Source organism: Polistes fuscatus, unplaced genomic scaffold (assembly GCF_010416935.1).
Source record: "Polistes fuscatus isolate 324 unplaced genomic scaffold, CU_Pfus_HIC Scaffold19, whole genome shotgun sequence".
NCBI lineage: Eukaryota > Metazoa > Arthropoda > Insecta > Hymenoptera > Vespidae > Polistes > Polistes fuscatus.
In genome coordinates, this window is record NW_025113095.1 from 2,114,060 (window position 1) to 2,140,974 (window position 26,915).

Consider the following 26,915-nt stretch of genomic DNA (forward strand, 5'->3'; position numbering starts at 1 on the left):
TAAAACGTACAACACAAGTTTTATTTTGAAATTCCTTTTTCATTTATTTATAAAAAGATTTTTCTTTAATTTCTATGCCAATTTTATATTCGTTTGATTTTTTAATTACAAATAAACGCGATTATTTGTCAAATAATAATTATAAATAATATTCGTCGTTCTATGTCAAGAATGTAATTTTTTTCTTCTAGTTTTTATCTTCAATTATAGTTCTCGATCATATGTATAGTTATATGTTAATAGAATCAGTCAATTGATTAAGAAACATGTTTCTAAAGTAATAATATATATATTAGTTACTTTGTTACGTTCGAATTGGTATTATTACAATTATTACATCGATGAAATCATAATTTTTTATTGAAATAGATGTTTCAATTATTAATTGATATCATTTGATGAATTTATAACATTGTTTTTGCAGGAGTTACTTTAAACACAAATTAAAAACAGGAATTGTAAATAAAAAGAAAATATAATATGGCTTTGAGCGAACGTTGATTAATATTGACTGAAGTTATAAATATATATATATATATATATACACATGGAAAAAATATAAACAAAAAAATATATATATTATAATTAATCAATATTAATCAATATGAGTATACATAAATATTACTAATGTTATGAAGATATAAACTGATACATTCATATATATCTATAAAAAGACATTTGCAAATAGAAACCGTAATTTTTGTATCCTTGGAATTTTAAAAGTATAATACCAATAGAAAGTTGTTGTGCACTTATATTTGTAACTGTTTGAAGTACTACCTTGGTTCTTTTATTCTTTATTTTTTTATTTACATTTTACTTTTCTTTAAAAGTAAAAGCTGTGAGATCTTTGTACTTAGTATTAAAAGTGATGCTTGAGGCTATGGTAGTATATACATATGTATGCATGTATAAAAAACATTAATTTAAAAATACCAAGTTCCATATTAACGAGTTTATATCTCATATTTCATATTAGATATATATATGCCTTCCTAATTTTTTTTTTCACTAATTAAAAAAAGAAAAAAAAGAAGTAAAATTGTAATATAGTATAAGTATTTAAGATCTCAAATATAAAAGACTACATGTAAACATTAAACGATATGTGAATTGAAAAGCACGATATCTATATACACAATTAGTGTGTAACATTTTCTTAGAATAAGGAGCCTTGAATGGTAGTATAGAAAACAAGTATAATTGATATAATCATTACATATGTGTATAACCGATCGAGTGATTAAAAGATATTCTCAGGTAAATTTACTCGATAATTAACTGAGAGATAGTTCTTTACGATATGCAATTGAACGAGTAAATGAGTGTAATAATTAAAGTTTGTTTTTTATATATTTTCAGAACTTCTTTTCAACATTTATTTTTTTTCTCTCTCTCTCTCTCTTTGATCCTTATATTATATTAAATACAAATATTTAAAAAGTATTATATAGTTATTATATGATATTTCTTAAAGTACAGATATTTATTATAAAAAATGATCTATTCTATTAAAATGAGGTTTATTCTAAAAAGAAAACTGGTAGCAACTGTGGGTATAATATTGTATATGAAAGTTTATAAATATTACAGAATCTTTGATACTTTTTGTGGGTGTACAAATAATTAATATTGTACGTTACACTTATTATCATATATATATTTCATTTTAATTATTTCTCAATATACTTGCTTTTAAGAAGTTCTGAAACTATAAATGTCTACGATTGACTAAAGTTATGCCATCAAATATTTTATTTCTATAGAACGAACATAGTAAAAAGAAACAGAAAGAAAGAAAAAAAGAATAAAATGGTCTGAAAATATTATATTAGAAATGATATTTATTACTTTTGTTTCTTTTGTTTGTTTGTTATTGTTGTTATTATATTCTGGTATATGAGATATATTTTAAGAAATATATTTTACAGAGTTGTCTCGATATTAAATTATATCTGCAAATAATAGCACATAATAATATGTATATTTAAGCATTAATAATGAAATACAAGTTTAATTACAAATTCTTTATCTACTCTTCGTCTTTCTATCTTTTTTATTAAATAATGTTTTCTAAGAAGTACTTTTATAATAGATAATATCATTTTAATTTCGTTGAAGAAAATATTGTAGCTTAATGTATAACGATAAGATGGTATTATTAATTGTTTTATATGCCTAAAGTAAATGTATAACACATTACATAGTAAATTTAATTAATTAATTTAATTAAATTTTGTTTTTCTAAATTTTAATATTTTCAATAGAATATAATATTGCTGTTATATTCAAATGAATAATATTAATTTAATAGATACAGGCATATAATATTTTGTTACATAGTATATTATTACTCTAAAAAATTTTCATGCAAACGTTTAGCATATATTAAATGCTATTAAAAAATACTTTATTTTAATTCTTTCTCTTTTTCTTTCTCTTTCTCTCTACGTTGTTTAATCTTTGTAATAATAATATTATTATTTTTATTGTTACAATTTGACTAAAAGTAGCTTCATAGCAAATGTTTAAATAGTTTGGAAAAATAATGGTGGTCCACAATAGAATAAAGCTAAGGCATATAAGGTGGTAGGAGTTAAGCGATGCTTAATAATATCAATAGTTAGTATATGTGTATATGTTATTCGTAGAACTGTTATTTAAATTATGATCTAAAAATATCTAATGAAAAAAACTAAGGCCACTCATTTTCGTTTATTTTGTTTTTTTTTATTCTGTTAGAAGGATATTATTTAATTGTCTTTAGAATGGAACTATTTCAACTGCATGATTATCTTTCGTTTATTAAGCGTATAGTCTTATGAAAATATTATTTGTCCTTCTCTTTGTTTTAGAATCAATCAAATTAAATAGAACTGTCTGCTAATGCATGAAATTACTTAATGCAATACAATCCATAACGGAATGTATAAATTGTTCAAAGTAAGAAATTTAAAATGTGTTCTACGATGGTAGTAACTTCTAGATGATATCTAAACGTTATTATTTTTGTTATTGTGTGCATCTATGAAAAATTGAAAATAAAAAATAAAAAATAAAAAAATAAAAAAGATTAAAAAAAAGAAAGTTGGATAAACATACTAAAAGTATCGATTTAATAAAGATATAAATTTTGTTTAATAGACTTACAATGCAAAAGCATATCCATTAAATCTAATTCATATAGTAAACTTGACTAAAATCTTTGATGTGAATGGTAATGATCAAACCACGAACATCTTTAATATGCCTGCGACATATTAATTTGCCACTTAAGACTTCACCTATAACAATAATTTTTTTATATTATTTCTTTTTTAATACTATAATTTATAATGTTAGAAATATATTAATTTAAATCTTACCTTCGGTTATACTAATAGGTTCTTTTAAAGAAAATACTGTTTGTTTCCAGTGGGTGGGAGAAGCATTTGGTCCAGTACTGAAATTGATTGCAGTTTCTAAATCAAAGAATACATCAAAGTAACCAATTATCGCAGTCAATGATCCTGTTTTTTTCACAGTTAAATTGAAAGGTGCTGAGAAGTTAACACAATCTGTAGTGACTGTGTATAAGTCAAATGTCTGAATTTCGGCAGCAGTGGTTATAATATATTCAGACCTACAAATTTCTATGCTTGGTTCTTTCAAAACTTCGCTTTTCATACAGCTCATTTTAAAACCGTAGACGTTTGACCAATAATCAATCAAATCCACGTATCTTTCTAAAAATTAATTTATCTTCCATTACTTTCTCGTAATATAAATTGAAAAAAAATATTCGAAAAACTATAAGATTTGTAACATCGATTTAAAATATTACTACTTTACTTACGTGTATCACCACTTCCAACTATACTCATTGAACATCTGTTTGGCATTAGTACACCATTAGCGACTAAATAATGATCCCTTGCATAAATAACTGTATCTAACATTCCTTCAAATAACAAAAAATATCCCATCCATTCGGAAATAATAGCATCTACTTTTTCTTCTCCGAGTGAAATATCTTCCAAGCGACCTTTCTTTAACGTAATAACGTTATCTAAATTGTTTTCCCTGTAATAAATATGAAATTAAAATTAACATATGTTTATACTTTTATCAAATCTTTCTCTCTCTCTTTCTTATGCAAATAAGAGTAATCTCAAATTAATATTTTATTTTCATTTATATAAGATACCTTATAATATCCATAGCCTGATATATTACATCAGACTGGTCGACGCTAATAACTTTGCGACAACCAGATATTGCTGCAAACATAGACAGGATACCTGTTCCACAACCAACATCCAACATTATACAATTGTTAAATCTAGTAGAATTTGAAAACAGCGCATCACGATAACTTTTTGTTCTTATTGAATCCTATAGAGAAAAGAAAAAATACATGATATTTTATTTATATGTAATACGTTTATACTTAAAAGATATTTTATATAAAAAATAAATATACATACTGTCAGCATTTCATGATGAATGGCAAAATGACTGTATGTATTAAAATATCCATCATCGGCATGCGAATTACGTTTCGTTTCAATTATTTCTTCTATGTTCTCTTGTTCGTCATCCAAAACTAATTTTTGTGCTTTTTCTACCATCTCGTTCACTTGCTGAAATTGTATTAATATAATAATTTAAATCTCTTTATAGTAATACGTCTAGCATGATAAAAACAAAAATAATAAAAAAAGAAAGTCATATACAATATACAATGATCACATCTTAATACCTGTTTAGCTAAAAAGCATGCTATTTCACGTTGTTCTAGTTGTGCTTTAAGTGTCTGAATCGTCCTTTGTAGCTCAGCAAAATGTGCTTCCGATAAAGTAACGCACCCATTCTCTGAATTTACAGTGTAACTAATAGTGTTTACAGGTTTGTTTTCTAAATCTTCGACATCTTGAAGGAGAAAAAAAAATATTTGTACAGACACATATGCACGTATATGTGTACATGCACACGTCGCGTATAACATTACCATTTAAAACTATTAAGTGTAAATTTATATTGGTATTGAAAGAAATTCATTTAAAAAAATATTGTGTTTTGCGTATTATCAATAAAGGTACGTACTAGCATCGCGTTAAAACAATTAAATTATCCAATATTTTTTTTCATTTATTAGTAGCAGTACACATAGAAGTATGTTCTGAGAACTATCCATGTTATCAACGTTATACGTTAATCTCACCTGATATTATGCCAATTATAATATCAGAGTAATGTTGAATTTATATTACGTTATTTGGTATTTTTTGTATAACATTTGCATGCATCATTTTCCTATACATATAATATGTTGTATCAAATCTATGATTAATTCATTAATTAATTAACATTGAAATGTGTTGACAGATATAAACTGTCTATTACTCATGTACTATTTGTATGTTAACTATACACAACGCACTGCATAAAATGCTACTATATTACAATGAAACATAAACAGATATACAGAGTGTCTTGTAAGTACGAGAGAGCAGGGTGTAATATTATATGAAAAACTATATGAACAAATTTTATTTCACATTTTCGACTTAGTTTTTCATATAGAATCATCCCCTACTTGTTTGTACTATCAGTTACAGAACACCTTGTATATAAATATATAAGTAAATTACAATTTTACAGTTTAAATTACAAATGACTGCTATACATTAATTTTAATGTTAATATATACTTAGCCAACAGCATACTAACATCATAGATAATCAATAATAGCTTACCATACATTAGTAATGGATCATCCTCTATAACAGGATATAAATATTCATCATCCTGCCAATCTTTTATACATAAAGTATTTAATTGTTCTGGTTGAATATTTTTTTGTCGAATGAAATTGATTAATTTAATATATGAATAGGAATCAAGAGAGTGCTTTGTTATAAAATTGCTTAAAGCAAAATTATGAAGTACTTCAAGATGCTTCAATGCATTTGTTATTCCATCGGTAGTATCTTTACAAAAAAGACATGTAACGGTTTGAGTATCTTCATTGGTTTCACTCCAGTCATCACCACTATCCGCATCACTAGTTTCATCCATTTCAATGACCGGCATTACTTCTATTAAGAATAACAAAAAAAAAATGCAATTAAAAATAATTCTATGTACAAATTAAATAGAATAATAAGTATTTCGAAGTTATTATTGCACACGTATATATAGAATGATTTTAAATATAAAGAGAAATCTAAAAATGACATAAAATTATAATAATTCTATTATATATGATCAAATAGAAAAAAGATTAAACTTTAATGATTAAATATATATTAATTCTATACCTTGTTCTGTCATGATAAAGATTATAATGTTATTGATGCTCACGATTTTTTATACATAATGTTGTACATAATGATTTTTTTAGGTTAGAAAATCTATACAATGCATGAACTACTTTTTTATAAGATTAGGAACAAAGCATCATATTAAAGATTTTTTAAGTTGAAGTATAGAGTGGACACTGTCCTATGTTATTTACGAAAATATTTAGTTAGGATTAGTAACTTTTGATTACACACTATAAAACCGAAACGTTTCTGGGCATGCTCGAAATAGTCTTTTTTAATTGGTCATTGTTTTATGGACTCATTTACATAAATTTATCATGAGTATCAGTCTATAGTAACCTTGGTTTCATTAATATACGTATTACGTTCATATTTTTGGTCGGAGTGATCGGAGTGGTGAAAGTTAATTGAAATCCAGATTTAGTGACCCCTGACAAAAGGCACGAGGTGTAAGGAACAACGTATATTGATAATAGTCAGCGCTGCCTCATTCAAGCTCGTTTGTTCCATTTAGAAGGCCTAATAATGCTTACGGTAAATACAAGAGTTCGACAAGGCACACATGATTCAAGTAGTAAGAAATATTTGACGTCTACTATTTGAATAATGAAAGTATTTAACTAATCGTTCTTTTTTTTTTCTCTTTGATTGTTTTTTATAGACTGCCTTGAGAGGGATCGTACGACGATCGTTTTCGACCTCAAAATGTGCCCCAGCACAACAGGTTTAATATTTTATTCATATTTTTCAATTGTTAGAACATAACCTTTAATTAATGTTCAATCTATTATTATTTTTTAAAGATATATATTTATGTATTGTTAAAACAATGAATGACTTTAATCGTAGAATTATTTTCAATACTAATTCTTTTAATAATTATTTAACATTTATTTAAATAATGATTATCTAACAGTTTTGCTTGTTGAAGGACAGAGAAGGTCACTTATTTTTAATTCTAATAATGTAATAGTTTTTATTTGAGTACTGATAAAGATAATACTTTGATTCTTTGGAATGTTATAATTGATATGCTAAGATTATGTTCTGACGTTCTCGTTTATCAAATCATTTTAATATTCATGTAATATTGTTACTGTAGATGACTGTGCGAGATGCTTTAAACTCTGCACTGGATGAAGAAATGGAAAGAGACGAGAAAGTGTATTTACTTGGTGAAGAAGTAGCGCTTTACGATGGTGCTTATAAAGTTTCTAGAGGCCTTTGGAAAAAGTATGGTGATAAACGTGTCATTGATACACCGATCACAGAAGCTGGTTTTGCTGGCATTGCTGTTGGTTCTGCGATGGTTAGTAATAATTATCATGTAAATATTAATGTAATCTAAAGAAATTATTCATTCTCATCTTATATTGTAGGCTGGGCTTCGACCGATTTGCGAATTTATGACTTTCAATTTTGCTATGCAAGCAATTGATCAAATAATTAATTCGGCTGCTAAAACTTATTATATGTCTGCGGGTAAAGTTAATATACCAATTGTTTTCCGTGGTCCAAATGGTGCAGCAGCAGGTGTAGCTGCACAACATTCGCAGTGTTTTGGTGCTTGGTATAGTCATTGTCCTGGTTTAAAGGTAGTTTCACCATATAACAGCGAAGATGCTAAAGGTTTATTAAAAGCTGCAATAAGGGATCCTGATCCAGTTGTCGTATTAGAAAATGAAATCCTCTATGGAGTTCAGTATCCAATGTCTAATGAAGCATTGGATAAAAATTTCGTTTTACCTATAGGAAAAGCTAAGATAGAACGTGTTGGAAATCATGTTACTTTAGTGGCACATTCCAAGGCCGTTGAACAAGCTCTTGAAGCAGCTAATGAACTTGCCGGGAAAGGGATAGAAGCTGAAGTTATTAATCTTCGTTCCCTTAGACCATTAGATATGGATACCATTATACAATCAATAGTGAAAACAAATTATTGCATTACCGTAGAACAGGGTTGGCCACAATGTGGCATAGGCGCGGAAATTAGCGCAAGAATCTCAGAGAGTAAGTTTATATTCTTCATTTATTTATTTTATCTAAATTTATATTTAATATCTAATATGTATCAATAAATCTTTTTATAGGTGAAGCCTTTTATCATCTAGACGCGCCAGTAGTTCGTGTTACTGGTGCCGATGTTCCTATGCCATATACGAAGAGTTTGGAAATAGCAGCATTACCACAAGGAGGCGATGTAGTCTTTGCTGTAAATAAATTATTAGGGGTAGAGTAGTAAATGATAGAAATATTTAGGTACAATTAATATCCTTTCGTCTCTATTTTTCCTTTTCCTTTAAATTCAATTTTTAGTACATTTTTTTCTTTTATTTGAATATTTCTGTATATATTTATAAATAAATACATATAATAAGTACAAAGTTAGAAAAGGAAATAGAACAAATTCTTCAACATAAGATCAATCCGGATGCAAACATTTTTCGTCTCTTAATGTTTATGACTTAGATTTTAAACGAAATTAAATACTACATAATATGTTTATTTAACGACTACAGGGATTAACAAATCAGAAAATCTTTACACAGAGGTATTCATAAGGTTTTAGTGAATATTTAAACAATCAACGATTATGTATATTCACACTATAATATATTCTTAAAATATATAATACAATCACATATTGAATATTTATAAAATCCACATTTTAGGATAAATATGTTATTTATTGAACAGGACATATATTTCAATGTTAAATTATACTATTATTATATATATTTAAATTATACTTTGCAATTATTTCTTAATCTCTTTTTTTACACATGCAGATATATTGTTTGAACATTTATATTATAAAATGCTATGTTTGTAAATATGATAAATACCAATATACTGCCATATTTGAAATTGCCAACTGCCTTCATGTATGAGTTTGTGTTTCTAAAACAGAAATATATCAAACTTGCTGTATATTCATCAACATAATTAATCATATTTCAACATGCCGCATTTGTTTACTTATATCTTATTAGTGAGTAATAAATTATTATTTCCATATCAATAATTTGTCTTTTCACTTGTTTGTTATGACATGTTCCTTTTAAATATTTATCACATTTAATTTGTTTGTAGTTTCTGTACTCGTTGTTATTGGTCATGTGTGATACATCCGTAATAAGCAACACGTTACAACTGTCATGTAACGTTCAAATGCATCTCTAATTTCAACCTCTCTGGAAAAAAGATATATATTTCAATTGAAATAATGTTTTGCGAGTATAGAAAGTTCAATGACAAATATTCATACCTCAACACATCCATATCTAATGCACATTGTGTATAAACGGATAAGAAATTTCTAAGATCGGTATGAGACCAATTAACTTGCTTCCATGGTTCTATACATCTTTCAACTAATTCTAGAAAGAAAAATCTTAATTCTCTAGATCTGTGCAGACTACAACCTATTCCTAAGATAGCTCTCGTGTAAGAACGAAAATTTGTATCAACTTCTTGGTACGAACGTTCAAGTAACATTGGTTTTAGTTTGATGCACACCAAGCTGAAATATATTTATATTAAAGTAACTAGTATTTATATATGTATATTATCTTATATAGTATATAATATCTTATATAAATTACTGTTTGTGATGTTTATCGTTTTCTAATAATATTCTACATTCAGCGAGTTCAACCAAAAATTCTCTATCAAGATCAGTATCAAAATATTCTGATCCGACACATCTATAAGTCCAAGCTGCCATCATACTATTAGCACAGTGATACAAATCGGGAAATGTGAGAAATTGCAATTTCCTTTTATTCATTTCAAATCTTAAACAAGCAATGAATACTACTGCTCCATAACGTCTGTAAGTATTTAAATATTTATTTATATATATATATATAAAATCGTATTAAATAATATAATTAGAAATGATAAAATGAATCTCTATGTACTTGGCAAGATCTTCAGAAAGTAAAAAAGTTTGTCTGATATTAGTGACCAAAGAGCCTGGTAAATCTTCAACGACTTTGAAAACTCTTTTGACATTATCGTACTGTCTACGACAACTTTTCAAAGTAATTCCAGTCTTTTCCGATACTTCATCCATGTCTTTTCTACTTTTGGACGTTAATTTTTTTCCTAGTAGTTCTCGAATAACAACGTCGTCAAATTCATAGTACCTATAAAGTAATGGAATTATAATGATTATGATCCTATTATACAAATAGATAAATAAGAAATTGCATACTTACATTTCAATGAGCATTTGGCTAGTTTGTGGTTCTATTTGAAACGATAGTTGTTCAGTTGCAAGTTTTGTTGGAGTATGAAGTAATTTTTCTAACAATGCATAAGTACGATAATGATCAAGGACATCGGAAGTTACTAGGTCTAAGGGTGCATTAGTTAGTAAACAAATTCCACGCTGTTGTAATATATTAACTGCATCGCTTGCTGTTGAAGAAATATTGATCATATATTTGATAACATAATTACATATTATAATGTTAATTGAATTTAATGAAAAACTTACAAGAATTTCCATCAACCCAAAGTTGATAGATTTCAGGATCAACTAGAGTATAATTACTTACAAAAACGTCAACATCAGACATCATTTTTGAAGGGTGTATTCAGATACATGTGCACACACACACAATTACATTTTTTATATATATATATATATATTATATATTAATTTTATTATTAATTATATATTTATATAGTACTTATAATTTTTTTTTATTTTATAAATATTTAATATTTTCTAGTTTTTATAAATTTCTTTAAATAACGTTCATGAAATGTCAAGCAAATAACAATTTTAGGTTAACAAGTTTAATGTAAATAATTATTAATTTATCTATAAATTTTTATCAAATTATTATTATGAATGAATATTTTTATCATGATTCTAATTATTTATAACGTACATTAATAAATATGCACATATACACTATTATTTTATGGGCTACTCCAGTGAGCCACTATAGTGGCCCATCGACCTGGAAAAAATAATCGCAAAAGCCACTTTAGTGGCAGGCCGGCTAAGGCGCATATCGGTAATTGTAGTGCTCTTCCTTTATCCATCGACCGTCGGTAACTGTCACGTCGGTAACTGCCATGTCGGTAACTGCCATGTCGGTAACTGTCACGTCGGTAACTGCCATGTCGGTAAATGCCACCGTCGGTAATGTTCTATTTTTAAAACATCGACCGTTTTTAATGAGAGTTTGTACGTTAATAATATTGACCGTCAGGAACCTAAATACAAAATATTACCGACGTAGAGAAAAAAAAATTTTAATTACCGACGGTGGCAGTTACCGACAGTGGCAGTTACCGACAGTGGCAGTTACCGACGGTGGCAGTTACCGACGCTCGAAAAGATAAAGGTAGAGCACTGCAATTACCGATATCGCCCTTAGCGGGCCTGCCACTAAAGTGGCTTTTTCGATTATTTTTTCCAGGTCGATGGCCACTATAGTGGCTCACTCGAATAGCTTACTTGTTCACCATTTGAATTAAATAATTGTCTTCATAATCATTCATATTTAAGTGAAATGTTAAAGTTTAAGTATATATATATGTACAATATATTTTTAAGAAAAATTATAATTTAATCATTAAGGAATCTTTTAATAATATATTAAAAAAATGTGTATCTTATTATTTATAGTTATAATTTCGGATAAGGGTCTTTCGTACGTTTTTTTAAAATGTAGAGTTGATACCAAAAACTTGATAAATACATTATTTCTTCATTATACTTAATATCACTAAAAGAATATATATACTTGATTCTGGAGTACAGTGGTAGCATGTTGTATTCTTTCTATCTTCTTTTTCTTTCACTTTCTCTCTCTCTTTTACTATTTCTCTATTTCTGGGGGTGTTTCACTATTCTCTATCTCTCTTTTGCCGAGTCTGTCTTTCGCAGAGAGGAGGAAGGAAACGCTCCAGGAAATTCATTTGCAGAGACGTGGCACTGCGCGGCAAAACACGAATGATATATTTACATGGCGCCGAGGGAGAAACCGGCGAGATGGATTTACTCGAGAGAGCTTTATCGAGCGTTACGAGCTACCGTGCACGACGTATAAAGCGTACCTTTCGAGAAGGAGAAAGGGATCCGAATAGATAGATAGATAGAAAGATAGATAGGTAGATAGATAGATGGGTAAATAAAATAAGAGAGAAGATTATTGTTCTCACTCTAATTTTTTGTATTTAACATTTTTAATGGCAATTATATTTTGGTATTCTTTATTTATATAGTTTTCGGATAGATAGATAGATAGATAGATGGGTAGAAAGAATGAAAGTATTTATTTTTCATTTTTTAAATGAAACACATAAGTATATCGAATCTTTTTTATAATTTTTAATAAAAAAAAAAGAAAGCGCAAATACGTAAATATACGATCATTTATATTTCGAGAATAAGTTACACGTAGTGTTTTTTTTTTTGTTTCATCTTTTCGTTATCATTTTCAATCATTTATAATTTATCTTTCGAACAATTTCTAATAGAACGATAGTCGAGATGCGAAATGTTTTTCCATCAATAAGATGAGATTTCGATTTTTATTTTTGTAATAAAAAAAAAAAAAAAAAAAAAAAAAGATCTTTCTTATATTTTCGAGCAATTATGATCGCTCGTAGGGATTCTATAATAAATATTATTTTATTATCCGTGTTTATATTCGATCGGGAAAAATATGCACGTGGGATGATATTATCGGTGTTGAAGATTTTTCGAAATAAAAAAAAAAAAAAAAAAAAGAAAAAGAAAGTGAAAGATAATTAAGTAAAACTATACGAAAAAAAAAAAGGGAAACCTTGACATCTCGCTCATTTACATTCTACTATTACATCTTCTTTCCTTCTCACTCTATCTTTCTTTCTTTTATTTTTTATTTTTTCTTTACATAACACAAATGTTTTTTTTGTTTAATGCTAGTGTCGTTATCTATTTCTTACGATAAATGTTACGTTACGTTATTCAACTCGACTGTTCGTCACGTTTCGAAATTCAATATAAATAATTACAATATTGCTTATATATTTATGCATTATTATTGACATTATTACTAATATTCATTCAAACATCCCTACATACACATATGTGCATTATGTTTGTCATATTTGTTATACATACATACATACATACATACATACACACATACATACATACACAGATACATATATAAATTTACGTATTATGTTTATTATAATATCCATATTTACACGTACATACACGTAAATACACGCGTGTTAAAGCAAGTGATATGATTACGTTTGAAATCAATTTTTATTTTGTTTTAAATCTTTTTCTCATTTGCGTGATTGAAAAGGAAAGGGGTAGAAGTAACATTTCTTTTTCATAATTTATCATTCGAATATTACATTACACTTTGTTTTTTGAAATATTTCTTCCTAAATAACACAGTTTGGTTTATTTTCAAATGAAATTAATATATAATATATTGAATATAATAAAGAATAAATTTGCATATCGTACATTTATTCATTTAAGATAAACAATATTATTCGATCGATTATACGATACTAAATACCTCTTTCTCTCTCTCTCTCTCTCTCTCTCTCTCTCTCTCTAATTAATAGTTATATCTATACGAAAAAAAAAAAAAGAAAAAAATCATCAACTCTGATAAATATTTGCTAAAGAGAATACTGTTGTGGTTCTATATCTTTCTTTTTTTTCTTTTAATCCCCTATTTTTCTAATTTTTTTACATTTTCATTTTTAATCGCTTTTCCCTTTTCGCTTTCAAATAATTTGAATTTTCTAATTTACAAAGACACTCTTTTTCGTCAGTTAACATACGAATACTTTTATTCATATTGTTTTATTTATTATTAAAAAAGATCGTTAGCGGAGTAATTTGAAGATAAGTAATAACAACGTATGTATTTAAATATTACACGAATATTCGTTGCTCGTAAATCAAAACACAATTTATATAATCGGAAATTAACGAAAGTAAAATTAAAAAAGAAAAAAGAAACAAATTTCACAAATAATTTTCAAATGTAAAAGAGATATAAGACAAAAGTGTAATATTTCATAATTAAATCGTAGAAATTTATATTTATATATGTACGGTGCATACAAAATGAAAATAGAACAAACAAAAAAAAGAATTCAAATAATCGAACGCCATTATTCCTTATCGTTTTACACAGAACATAAATATATGTGTATAATAAAAACACACACACACATACATACATACACACATACATAGACAAATTTGAAACAATATAAATTACACGTGTAAGCAAATTTTATATATAAAATGTAGTTAATGTGACTTTTGGTTGAACATAGACGAAATTATATAACATAGGATATATTTATAAATTAATAATAATTGTGTATAAGATAATATAACAAAGAAATGTTTTCTCTCATCAAAGCCATGCTTAACTTCACAGTCCCAAAGGATTTATTTTCCTTACCTATCTTCCACGATAGGTAGCTACAATATGGTGTAACGAAATTCTTGATTAATATATATATATATATACACACATATATCGTACATTCTTCTTTCTCTCTCTCTCTCTCTCTCTCTCTCTTTCATATTCCATGTTAATTTTATCTACTAATTTCCCATGGCTCCGTTGCTAGCATTCTAGATTTTACCTAACAACCGTATATCTCATTCGAAGACGAATTTTAATCATTCTTATGAATTCTTATACCCATTGTATATATTTGTTTTATTTTTTAATTTTGGATTCGATGTTATCTGGACGAAAAAGAGTTGTCGTTGAAAAAGTAAAAAAAAAGAAATTAAAATCAGAAGTATGTCTGTTTAAAACAAATTCACCTATAATGTGTGTGTGTGTGTGTGTGTTTTAAAGGACAACGAATAAAATTTAGAAGTTTGAAATGGTGTTACCAATTTGGATTATTATTATTATTCTTCTTCTTCTTTATTTTTCTTTTTCTTCTTTTTGTATTTTCACTTTTTCGTTGCCTTCGTTAGGACGAAAAAAAGTTATTGTCACATACAACCACAAGCTTCGACGACCATGTTAGGCAAAGTCTTCTGTTTTATCGTGCTGTTACTGTCGATGTATAGAAGTTGCATCGGTGAGAACTGAGTTGGCGAACAACACGGTACAATTTCTTTTTCACGATGTACGAGATTCCATTTCTGTAATTAACGTAGATTATATATATATTATATATTTATTTTTTATTTTTATTTTTCATCATTTTTGTTTTTCAACTCGACAATGATTTTTTTTCTTTTTTATTTTTCTTTTTTCTTTTCTCAGGAATTTTGATGGAATTTTTTGAAAAGGAATTACCTACAATGAACATAATTGCCAATTTATGATATCGTATAATATAAAAACGATGTTATTATATTTATATTCATTTTTAATCATTTTATTATTCCAGGGTATACACGCGTAAAATTATTTATCAAAGAATCGTATTATTTAATTGAAAGATTTATAAGATTAATTGTAGAATTAATTGATTGGTACATGGTGCAAGTCAAAATGATGGTGGTGTCTATTTTTTTAACTATCGAGATGAAAGAAGAAATTCAAAATGAAGTTAATGCTTCTCATTTTTTATTTCTGTTTAAACTAAGGGTGTCGTTTTAAGGGTTGGCAAGAACGTTCTCTTTGCTTTTACTTTTTTTTCTTCTTCTTCTTCTTCTTTTACTTTTACTTTGGTAAAAAAAAGAAAATGTTAATTAAATGTTTTCAGATAGTTATCTTTTTCTTTCTTATTAGATATTACGAAGGATGAAGGACTTGACGTATAACAGAGTTTTATGTTCCAAGATAATGGAGTCTTAGCGAGCCATTATCGTTACGAGTTGCAAACTATATTGCTCAAATTATGGTATAGTCAGTTATAAGGTTACTCGTACTTTCTTCAAACGACTTTTATTAACAATTAATGTTACTAAGAAACGTTCATGATATTGCATATACATTAGACTCTATGCATATATAGTTTTATTATTTTCTTCGTGAAAACTTATGTTTATAGAATAATTTTACTTTTTTATTTTTTTTAATATTATCCAATCGTAAAAATAGGTACTTTCAATTTGTTCCTCCTTTTCTAATTCTTTGCGAATCGAATGGTATTTTATATTGTAACGATTATTGTAAAAAAAAAAACTATATATATATAAAAAATATATATATAGAAATATATATATAGAATATTCTAATATATATATAGAGATAATAATAATAATATATAAAAATATAAATATAATAAATATAATAATAATATATAAATAAATAAAAATAAATAAAAATAAAAATAAATATAATAAATATATATAATAATAATAATAAAAATCTAATATATATATAGAAATATAATAAATATTAATTTAATTAAATTGAAAATTTGAGAAAAAAGAAAAGAAAATAACGAAGGAACAAAGAGAAATATTTAAAAAAATCCAAACTTTCGAAAGTTATAGTATCGAAAAAATGATTGCAATTAAAAATATATTGATATTGAAACGAATGATAAATATGAATAACACGAACACGAACACGAACACGAATGTGAAAATGTTTGTATAGAAATATTAACGTAAGTAATAAAAATAAATAGTTAAATGAAATAAAAATGTTTATAAAAATGACTAACCCTGATAACGTTGCTGTAGTGTGATCCACTTAACGTCAAGGATGCCACCGGAGTGCATGAACCCCTGCAAAAGTATGCGTGATAACCGCTAGGATGAAGTATCCAATCACCCCAACCGATGTCTTGGAAGTCAATGAATAATTCGTCTCGACAACATTCCTTCATTTCGGGTAAACAATTAGAATTTCTTTTGAGCCTGTTTTCTTGCGGCAACGGTGACGTATGTATTACCAAAAAGGGTTTTAACGTTTGTTCGATGGATACCGGTGCAGTGTCACGGTCGATTGAACAGGTGCTGCAGGCTATTTGCATCGCGTGGTTCAGCTGATGTTTTTCCACCCACTTTTTCACCGTAAAACCGACGTCCGCCTTTACCCAACCCTCTGAAAGAAAAGAAAAGAGAAAAGAAACTAAAAGATAGTGACAAAAAAATAACAACAAGATTGTGGAACACGTAGAACCTCTTCCGCCATTCTCTTTATCTTCTATCTGTTTTTCTCTTTGTTTTTTTTTGTTTTTTTTTTTATTAGTTAGTACTATGAAGAACTACTTTCTTACTTTTCTACACGTTTCCTCCATTAGGGTTTTCTAATTATCTACTTAAGGGGGAAGGGGGATGGTTTAAGATAAGAGTAAGATAAAAATGAAATTGTATTTTGTTGTTGTTTTTTTAACGTGCATACGATAGATACACAAGTATTAAATTATTATATGATATGTCATATGTGGGTTAAACACAAGTTTCTAATAGTTTTAATTTTGAAATATTTGAAATATATTTGTACGAAAAAATGAGAGAAAACAAATTCATCGTACGATTTATTTATTCGAGATGCGAAAAATGATTGATATTATTTGAAATAAATTGGTATTGAAAAGGATCGGTTAGTAAAGCGTGTCGCGTTTATATTCACGCGTATAAATAATGAAATTCGCGTGTAATCGAAAAATTTAGTTGATTTAATAATATTCTTTGTATTCATCGTATATGAATGACGTTTAAAGAGTTAAATGATTGACATTAATTGCATGCATATAAGTTTATTCAGTTCCCCCTAAAAGCAAAGTCCTTTTAACGAGTAAATATAATACATCTGGCATACGTGACAACTATAGTCATTAAATACGGCCGTATAATAACACGATACGAGAATATCAACGAATGGCAATATATTTTTATCCGTGTTACTTTTCTTCTAAAGTCTAAAGTCCGATCGTTAGGTAAATCTGCCTTAAACTAACTTGTTGTTGTTGCTGGTTTTAATATCTTAATCGGTTTTCATATATTTCAAAAAGAAAATATACGATCACGCTTTGATAAATACTTTGTTTAAAAAGGTCACCGGTTTTTTCATTTTTTTTTTTTCTTTTTTTTTTTTCTCTATCTTTCTCTTACTCTTTTGTTAATCTATGTTAAGAGATTATAATATTATTATTACAAACAAAGTTACAAGTTATATATACGTATGTAATAATGTTACAAAATGTATCTCATATTTATTCAACATAAAAATATTATATATATGGTATCTAAAAATGTAGATATGTAAATATATAATAATTAATTTTCAATGAATTTTCATATGATATGATATGACACGTGTATTATTGTAATATAAATGTATCATATAAGCGCGTATATTTTTAATATTTTATTATAATATTAAATATATATCAGTCAGGTTTTTGGCTCAAAACTTTTCAACCCACACTTCGTGTTATACATTTAAGAAACAATAATAATTTTTATCGAGAAATTTCGTTCGATATAGATGATAGATCGAGCGCGTTAAATTTTCTAATATATATATATATATTCCGACGTGATTGAATAAAAATAAAAAAAAAATTAGTTAATCAGTTATTTTGTCATTTGTTTTTACCTCCAATATCGGTATTGAAAATTGCCATCATCGTGTTTTTTTCGAATCTTTCGCCCTTGTCCCAATGATCCAATTCCGATAGGACAAAAGTTTGATTCAGGTCGTCGTTTTCGTCGTACTCTTTGTAAAACCAAAGTTCTGCCGAGGTTACATCAACGTATTGCATTTCGTTCGACAAGTAAACGTAAAACAGGCTGCCGGGCTGAAACCCGTCAAGTGATTCGAACTTTGTCGGCATTTTTTCGAATCTGCTATTCCTGAAAAAAAAAAAAGAAAAGGAAAAAATAAAGATAAACAATAATTATTATTATTCGTATTGATCAATCAATGTATTATTTAATCGAAAGAATTTGCACACGACGCGTTAATTAATTATAAATGTTTTCAAATTTCTATTTACAAACGTTTAACACAAATATATCATGTTGAATAGAATTGCGTTCAATTAAAATGTGCAACGACGATAATATTTATTTTCATTAGAGATTGAAACATTTTTTAAAGTTCTAAATATCAGAAGAAGCCAAAAAGGGAAGAAAAAAAAAGAAAATAAATTAGGAATATTATATTTGTTAAAAAAATCGAACGTAATTTAGATACAATTTTTGTTAAAAATTATCCAATGGAGGAATAGGGGGAGGGAGGGAGGGAGGGGATAGAGAGAAAATGGTTAATTCGTTCTCAAGGATGTATGAAGACCATCTTTTGTTTGAACTTAAATGTCAGGTGGAAAATATCCAATTACCTTTGTCGAGGTAAAACGAGCACGCATCTTTCTCGTGACGATCTTGTTACAAACTAATTTAGTATCGATGTTGGCCAACCACTAAAGTCATTCGAGAAACGATCGTTTTGTATTTTAAATGAAAAATTTGATCTTTCGTTAATCGTTCGAGCCTAATATTCCAAATATTATATATACATTTTCCAAATTTTTTTTCAATTATATGTTTTATCAATGTCGAAGATATTTTTCATTTAAAACAATTAAATATATTTGTTTGACAATTGTTTCATCGATTTAACAATTTAAAATAGTTAATTTTTTAGGGCTGGTATTTTAAATTTTATTTTAAAAATAAAATATTTTATATTTAAAATACACTGACCACACTTTTTAATCAAATATATTGAGCATACATTATTACATTAATAATAAATGATATATAATAATAATAATAATAATAATAATACCCGTGAGGGGGCGGGTAAGAATACCCCCTCAGTAATCCCTGCTTGTCGTAAGAGCCGACTAAAAGGGAAAAAAATAAACAAAAGAAAAAAATCAAACCTACATATACGATATATAATATATAAACCCTATACATAGGGGGGTTTGATTATTAATTCTTTTGTTTATTTTATATATTCATATAAGGACGTATGTATGTGTGTATATCGATGACAAAATTAATAATCTTAAATATGAAAAATTGATAGATTTCTATAGGAAATCTCGTACGTGTGCGAGCTTATGCGTTTGCCCTAAGCGAATATGTAGATAAACATATGTGTGTATGAAATATGGCAATCCGTTGGCAATAGTGTGTCAGTCGAGGGTCATCGATCATTTCAAACTCTTCTTTTTATCTCTCTCTCTCTTTCTCTCGCTCACAACTCTTTCTTTCTTTTTTTTTCTTCTTCTTTCTCTTCGAATATGCAGAATCTCTATTTACACTGATACATGCTGCCCTTCACATTAGAATAGAAATCAGATCAATCTCGTTTTTCTATTGGGGAGGGTGGGGGTGGGGGAGGATTTGTTGGGAAAAATCGATTACCGTTAATAAATTTCTTTTCTTTTTCCTAACAGAGATTAGAAAGATTTATATCGCGAAAGTATAGTGTAAAATATTTTATCACCTATTAAATATGAATAATGATATGGATATGCGGGTGGGAAGGGGGGGAGGGGGGAAGGGGTGTGACATTCTACGAGTCATTTTATTAATTGAATAATTTTAAATATTTTGCTGTCGTATTCTTATTAACCTGTTATTAATAATTATTATTATATCGTTACACATATACGTATAATGTATTTAAGTATTGAAATATTTACTTGAATTAAATGTAGCGATTGGTTTAGAAATTGTTTACAACTATTCCGAGAATGAATCATATTGGATAAATATGCAACATGCAACGTGCAACATGCGAATACTAATCGTAATCGTATAATAGGAAAAATTATTGCAATTGCATTTTTTCACCCCTTCCCCGTCTTCTCCCCCATCCTCCCCGTTAGTTTTTCCTATTTTCTATTCGAGTTTTAATTTCGTATTTTTTATTTGTAAATTTTGTTATTCTCTCTTTTCTTTCTTTCTCTTTCTTTCTTGTTATTATGTTTAGTCGTGGTTTGTTTCTTATCGTATTTTAAATGATTGGAAAAGTAATAAAGATAAGCTAATACCCAGTCGCCCCGACAATCTATTTGCCGAGCTTAAGACAGAAACTTTGTTATTCTAATTTGATCTATTTCCGTATACGTATATATAAAAAATGATTATAATTAATTATTAATTATATTAATCGAAAAAGAGAGAGAGAGAGAGAGAAACTTTGCGATTAATTATTTATCATTATATCGATCGTATATTTAAATTATTTCATTAATCGTCTATTATTTTAATAATACTCGATTACAATTTTGTTCATTAATCGATAAATATATAATTATTGTCATAATTTATATTAATTATTTTATTTTATTATATTTATTCTATATATCTCATAAATAAATATGATCTGAGATACATAAACAATTGAAATATACACGAGATATAAAAAAACAATAAAAAAGAAGAGAAAAAACAATTGGAAAAATTAATTAAAAGCTTGAAATAATTTTCATCGCGACTTAGGTCAAATATTACTATTTTCCAAATGTTTCTCTGTGTCCCTTTTTTTTTGCTTTCTTTTTTATATTTTTTTTTCATTTATACGAAGGAAGAATGCCGTTAGAGGATATGAATATTGCATAATTGCATCTTTCCCTGTCTCTTTCTCTTTCTGGTCTTTCTTTTAACCGTGGAAAAGGGAAGAAAAAAGGGAATAAGAGGGGGGGGATAGGGAGGGTAAAAATGAAAAATAAAAAGGTATAAATGAGGACAAGTAACAATGACGTCGTGAAGAGTCCACTCCAGTAACGTAGCAACGAGCAACGCGGACCATGAATTTCAAATTTTCCACGACGATGCAAACACTGAAACCCACTGAGCCATTTCATGTTACAATCTATACACACACACATACATATATATTTAATATTATATGTATTCACGTGTATATAGATATAGATATATTTTATGGATATATTCATATATATATATATTTATATAAATTTGATGTGCGTGGGTGTTTGTATATATGTGAAAGTATATACGGTGAACATGTAGGTACGATATTCGAGAGAAAATTTACGCGAAATTACAGCACCGAATCACGATCCCCGACGACAAGGACGCATTTTAATGGACCCCGAGCGTGTTACAGTTTTGTTGCATTTTTATTTGTTATTTTTTGTTCCAAGATAAAACTCGAACGTTAAGTAGCGTGATTAGTATCAAAGATGCAATAAGTATAATTATCTTCTGAGAAATTGAGATCGTACAATGTTTATCTGGCTTTTGATATATTCCATTCAAGGAGATCTTTTTTTCGATTTTTGTTTTCTTTGATTTTTTTCAAAGATATTAATAGAATTATATCGGAAGATGTGTAATTTTTTGAGATCAATGTATTTTTTCAATACTCACTCGTGCGAGTACAACGTTACATGGGTATAATTAAGAAGATTAAATCTGTTGATGTAGAATAATGTTAGAATTTGTTGTTTGCATTATGATTTTTAAACTGTAAGATGATGTAATTTATAGTAATTATCTAATAAATAGATTTTTTGTAATCATATTTTTAACCCTTCCTGGTTGTTATTGTCAATGAAATAAAATCTATAAAAATTCATTAATACTCTGTCGGATTTATAGAATATTATCCAATAATTTCTTTTAGTATTATTTATAAGACATTAAATAAAAAAATATAATACAATTTTTATTCTACTTACAAATTGTATATTAATGAAATATGATAAATATATCTTACGAATAATTGAAATATTAAAATATATATATACATAATGAATATGTGTATGTGTTTGTGTAAAATAATATAAAGAGTTAACAAAACGCGATTAGTATTATACGAATAAGAAAAAAAGGGGTGTTCGACGTTCATTTAATGGTGTCTACTATGGTATAGTGTTTGATAGGACGATGAATACTTCCGGTTCAGTAGCTTAGACGACCGTGTCGGTATAATTTAACTCGGGATTGTTCTTCTCGAAATGAAATCGGGTAGCGGGGTTAACGAGGCCAAACTTTTGGCTTCCACACATTTATATAGGAGAGACTTTCCCCTAGTCTTTGTTAGCGAATGGTCGTTTGCCGAATTTCTAGCCAAAGTTAGATAATAAAGAGAAAAGGATCGAGAGTTGTGCTACTAGTAGCTGATTTCGACCGATGCCGTCCATTTGCCTGAATCGAATTATTTCCTTACCAAAGTTTCTCTCAAAAGCTAGTAGAATCCCTTCTGTTTCATTTCGCGTTTTAACTAACGCGTAAGATTTTCAAAGAACTAACAAATTTTATACGGGGGGTGGGCTGGGAGACCGTCTAGGGAAATTTTTAAGTATAATTAGAAACTAGACATATGAAGAAGATATATGGTGTAACACATTGGATTCATTATTATTATTATATTAAGAAAATATAAATTTATTATGCATATATGTTAATCGTGTTAATTAATATAATATTATTTATATATCTTTATATATCGTTCAATACTTTTCTTTTATAATGAACCGGTGTTATATAATAGTATAATGTTATAAATTATATATTATTTAATCAATTAATATATTTTAGAAAGGATATATAATTATATTAATATTATAGTAAAATATTATGTACGCGAGTGTTATGTACGTACGTTTATCGAAGAAGAAAAACATTTATTTCTTTTTATGTTTTTTTAATTGATATAGAAAAAAAAATTGTTGTTCATAAGTAGAATCAAATTGACAAGATTTTGTGTATTTGGGAAAAATAAAAAAATAAAATAAGTATAAAAATGTTGCTTCAAACAAGTTTTTAAACACTCGATTCACAGTTCACAAACTTGATAAATTTGATTATCATATACTCGGACATATATTTCGATTATTTTTTGTCCGCTTCTTAATATGTGTTTACGAATATTGTAAGTATGATGAAATCTCTTGTATCGATTTTATTCTTATATTTTTTATCGAACAAAAATGGCTCTTAGTTTCCAAGGTTTGCAAAGTTTATTGAGTGATGATAGGTCAGTTTCCTTCGGTTTGATAAGAATTCCATCTCAATTACGTTGTTTGCATAATAATATTTATGAATTTGAAAAAAGAAAAAAAAAAACACGCATATAACGATCGAATAAAAGTTTTTGTCCAATTGCAGTTGCAGGAAGCAATGATATCGTATGTCATTCGATAAATTATTAAACAAGGTTACAGATTGTCAGTCCCAGTTTCTTCGATACTCGTACGATTCCAATCGAATAAACATCCAATAAATATTTCTGATTCACAAGTCAAGGTAATATTTATTAAGTTCAATTCCATCTAAGTTTAGTTTTAGCAACATAGTAAATGTTTTAACAACATCACGATCGTTTGAATTATATTTTCAATTTTTGACCAAGTTTTTTGTGTTCAGTTGCAATAAGTTCAGGTGTCGAATTATCAAATTGTTATAAGTTTACATTGTAAATATATGTGAACGAGTATCTGGGAAGAGAATTCGCGTAATCATCGTATCAACACTTATAGTTCTTTTATATTATAAAAATGCATATATAAAAATATATTATATTATATTATAATTATTATATAAGTGTGTCTATAAAAATGTAGACAAAATATAAGCTTTGTTCGTTATCCGTCATCCCATCAAATAATACAAAAGGACAGGTTTGGCGGCCCGTTAGATTCGATTTATGTTCTATTAAAGTTTCACAGTAATTAGAATCGTGATAGCAATTAATTAAATATCATTGATTTCTCCTGACGAGGAGAGGATAGTGAATTGAAACAAGATATATATATATATGTATAGAGAGAAAGAGAACGAGGTGAGAGAGGGGGGTCGGGAGGGAATCGGGAAAGGTGCAAGCAAATTAGATTTTACATATATATATATATACATATATATATATATATATGTATATGTGTATATGTTAATCCCAGTGTATGGGACCTGTTGCATAGCTTTTTGAATTGTATACACTGACTAAAGAGGTATTAATAGATTCTTCTTTGTTTTTTGACTGAACTAAATAACATTTTTTTCGTCTCTTTTTCTTTTATCTTTTTTTTTTTTTTTTTGTAACAAACTTTTAACATATAGCAAGCAATTAAAAACGTAATGCACGTACATATTTTACAATGGTCGGTATGCACCTTTTTTCTCATTATTAAAAAGTTTTACCGTGAGAGTATATAAATCTTTTTAAATTTCATTCATAATTATATATACCGAATTTTTTTATTCGGAGTATATTTCTATTTTTTTTTTTTTTTTTTTTTTTTAGAGAAGTCGTTCGTATTTTTATAGAACGAGTAAATATTTTCCGTTTGTTAAATCGTTTCGAATAATAGTGTTGTTTGTCATAGGCGAAATTTTATCTTCCCAACAAAAAAATAATAACGTGGAAAACGTTAAATATTATTAATTAAATCGTTTCAATAAATATTACGAATAAAAATGTGTCTAATTGTGTCTCTCGTTTTAATTATCGTAATAAACGATTTAGAATAATCGATTGAGATAAATTAATATAGAAAAAAAACAAAAAAGAAAAAAACCAACCAAATATTCTTATGCAAAGAAAATAAATGATAAAAAGGCAAAAAGAAAAAAAAAATTAGAAAAATATAATTAAAGATACAAGAATTTATCGTAGGAAAGTGTCTTCTTTATCGATTATTAAACTGGTACGTAATATAATTGTAATTTAGTTCACGATAATAATTAATAAGAAACAATAAATATATTACGTAGATGATAATAATAATAATAAAATAATAATAGTATATTAATAAAAAAGGAAGAAACGTGTTAAATACCTTCGTTTGGAAAGACGACGATTTGATCGGTTTTACCATAGAAACTCTCGGCCGATTTTTCCGGTTCAAGTGGCGAGCCGGGTCGAAGTTCGAGCACGTTGCCGTTTATCAATGGCTTCGGCAAGGTCGACAGCGATATCGACACATCCGGAGGCTTAGAGAGCCTCAATTTCTTTAGGATCTGTTGCTTAACGTATTCTACCCTCAATACTGTTTGTATAGGATTTTGATCGGTGACAACCACCTTGTTTTGAGTACAATCGAGACAACCACCACTTCCAAGACCAGCACCACCACCACCACCACCCCTACCAACACCACCAGCAATCGGTTCCAGTGAACTTGTAGTTGTTTGGGTGGGTTGCGGGTACAGTGATTTCCAAACGATCATCAAGGGATTACTGACCTTAGGCCAGTCAGTCCCGATCGATAAAGTAGGGAGAAGATAGAGTAGTGGTAATAAAATAACAAATCGCATGTTTTTTTTATTTGCTCTTGTGAGGGTAGCTTCTTCTTCTTCTTCTTCTTCTCTTTTTATTTCTTCTTTTTTCTCCTTATATTTCTTTTTCTTTTTTCTTTATTCTTATATCTCTCTCTCTCTTTCTTTACGTTTAATTATTATTATAATAATCTACTATTGAATATTCGATCACACCTCTTAATAATAATACCAAAGGTTCAAGAAGAAGGGTACCTACTTAAAATCATCGTTAAAATACTTTCCTCCCTCTTGATACAATTTCCCGTTTGATTTTGAATACTCATCGGTCCAGATATTAACTTTCAGATATAATTTCTCAATCAACTTGATCCTTTTCATAGATAATTGTCAAATAATATATCATTCGAATATGATAATATTTGAATTAATACGATAGGGTAGATGAAATTATGAACGATTTAAATATATCCTTTTAG

At 27.6% G+C, this 26,915-nt stretch overlaps 4 protein-coding genes across 6 annotated transcripts; 1 reads left to right on the top strand and 3 right to left on the bottom strand.

Moving 5' to 3' along the window:
* Window positions 1-3,119: 3,119 nt before the first annotated feature.
* On the bottom strand, window positions 3,120-6,543 carry LOC122515783 (protein arginine N-methyltransferase 1). The gene is made up of 8 exons (XM_043633223.1): window positions 6,303-6,543; window positions 5,739-6,080; window positions 4,742-4,911; window positions 4,467-4,622; window positions 4,187-4,374; window positions 3,836-4,062; window positions 3,366-3,725; window positions 3,120-3,284 (listed from the first exon to the last, which is right to left on the bottom strand). The coding sequence occupies exons 1-8, from the start codon at window positions 6,313-6,315 to the stop codon at window positions 3,175-3,177; spliced, it is 1,566 nt and encodes a 521-aa protein (XP_043489158.1). The 5' UTR covers window positions 6,316-6,543; the 3' UTR covers window positions 3,120-3,174.
* A 130-nt stretch (window positions 6,544-6,673) lies between these two features.
* Window positions 6,674-8,560, top strand: LOC122515785 (pyruvate dehydrogenase E1 component subunit beta, mitochondrial). Of its 2 annotated transcripts, none has more exons than XM_043633226.1 (5): window positions 6,674-6,882; window positions 6,970-7,032; window positions 7,411-7,617; window positions 7,688-8,318; window positions 8,399-8,560. In XM_043633226.1, exons 1-5 carry the CDS (start codon window positions 6,871-6,873, stop codon window positions 8,545-8,547), a joined length of 1,062 nt encoding a protein of 353 aa, XP_043489161.1. In that variant the 5' UTR covers window positions 6,674-6,870; the 3' UTR covers window positions 8,548-8,560. The 2 variants fall into 2 exon arrangements, with proteins under 2 accessions (XP_043489161.1, XP_043489162.1); XM_043633227.1 differs by having other exon boundaries at window positions 6,675-6,842.
* Window positions 8,561-8,790: 230 nt separating this feature from the next.
* On the bottom strand, window positions 8,791-10,985 carry LOC122515784 (acidic fibroblast growth factor intracellular-binding protein). Of its 2 annotated transcripts, XR_006303376.1 has the most exons (7): window positions 10,813-10,985; window positions 10,532-10,733; window positions 10,232-10,459; window positions 9,914-10,141; window positions 9,577-9,831; window positions 9,288-9,502; window positions 8,791-9,209 (listed from the first exon to the last, which is right to left on the bottom strand). XR_006303376.1 is itself a non-coding variant. In XM_043633225.1 (6 exons), exons 1-6 carry the CDS (start codon window positions 10,895-10,897, stop codon window positions 9,424-9,426), a joined length of 1,077 nt encoding a protein of 358 aa, XP_043489160.1. In that variant the 5' UTR covers window positions 10,898-10,985; the 3' UTR covers window positions 8,791-9,423. The 2 variants fall into 2 exon arrangements, 1 of the variants encoding a protein (XP_043489160.1); XM_043633225.1 differs by having other exon boundaries at window positions 8,791-9,502.
* A 3,898-nt stretch (window positions 10,986-14,883) lies between these two features.
* Window positions 14,884-26,527, bottom strand: LOC122515727 (growth/differentiation factor 8). The gene is given in 5 exon segments (XM_043633144.1): window positions 14,884-15,468; window positions 16,947-17,329; window positions 18,830-19,012; window positions 19,015-19,086; window positions 25,998-26,527. Coding segments are annotated over 5 exon segments (1,269 nt in total). The 5' UTR covers window positions 26,476-26,527; the 3' UTR covers window positions 14,884-15,315.
* Between the last annotated feature and the right edge of the window lie 388 nt (window positions 26,528-26,915).

Excerpts from the sequence above, each read along its gene's own strand:
- LOC122515783 (XM_043633223.1), bottom strand. Across the intron at positions 4,623-4,741 it reads CATGCTTTTTAGCTAAACAG|CAAGTGAACGAGATGGTAGA; the intron begins GTATTAAGATGT and ends ATACAATTTCAG. Across the intron at positions 3,285-3,365 it reads ACCTATTAGTATAACCGAAG|GTGAAGTCTTAAGTGGCAAA; the intron begins GTAAGATTTAAA and ends TTATTGTTATAG.
- LOC122515785 (XM_043633226.1), top strand. Across the intron at positions 7,033-7,410 it reads AATGTGCCCCAGCACAACAG|ATGACTGTGCGAGATGCTTT; the intron begins GTTTAATATTTT and ends TTGTTACTGTAG. Across the intron at positions 7,618-7,687 it reads TTGCTGTTGGTTCTGCGATG|GCTGGGCTTCGACCGATTTG; the intron begins GTTAGTAATAAT and ends CTTATATTGTAG.
- LOC122515784 (XM_043633225.1), bottom strand. The coding sequence starts at position 10,897 with ATGATGTCTGATGTTGACGTTTTTGTAAGTAATTATACTCTAGTTGAT. Across the intron at positions 10,142-10,231 it reads CTTTCTGAAGATCTTGCCAA|ACGTTATGGAGCAGTAGTAT; the intron begins GTACATAGAGAT and ends AAATACTTACAG. Across the intron at positions 9,503-9,576 it reads TTAGATATGGATGTGTTGAG|AGAGGTTGAAATTAGAGATG; the intron begins GTATGAATATTT and ends TCTTTTTTCCAG.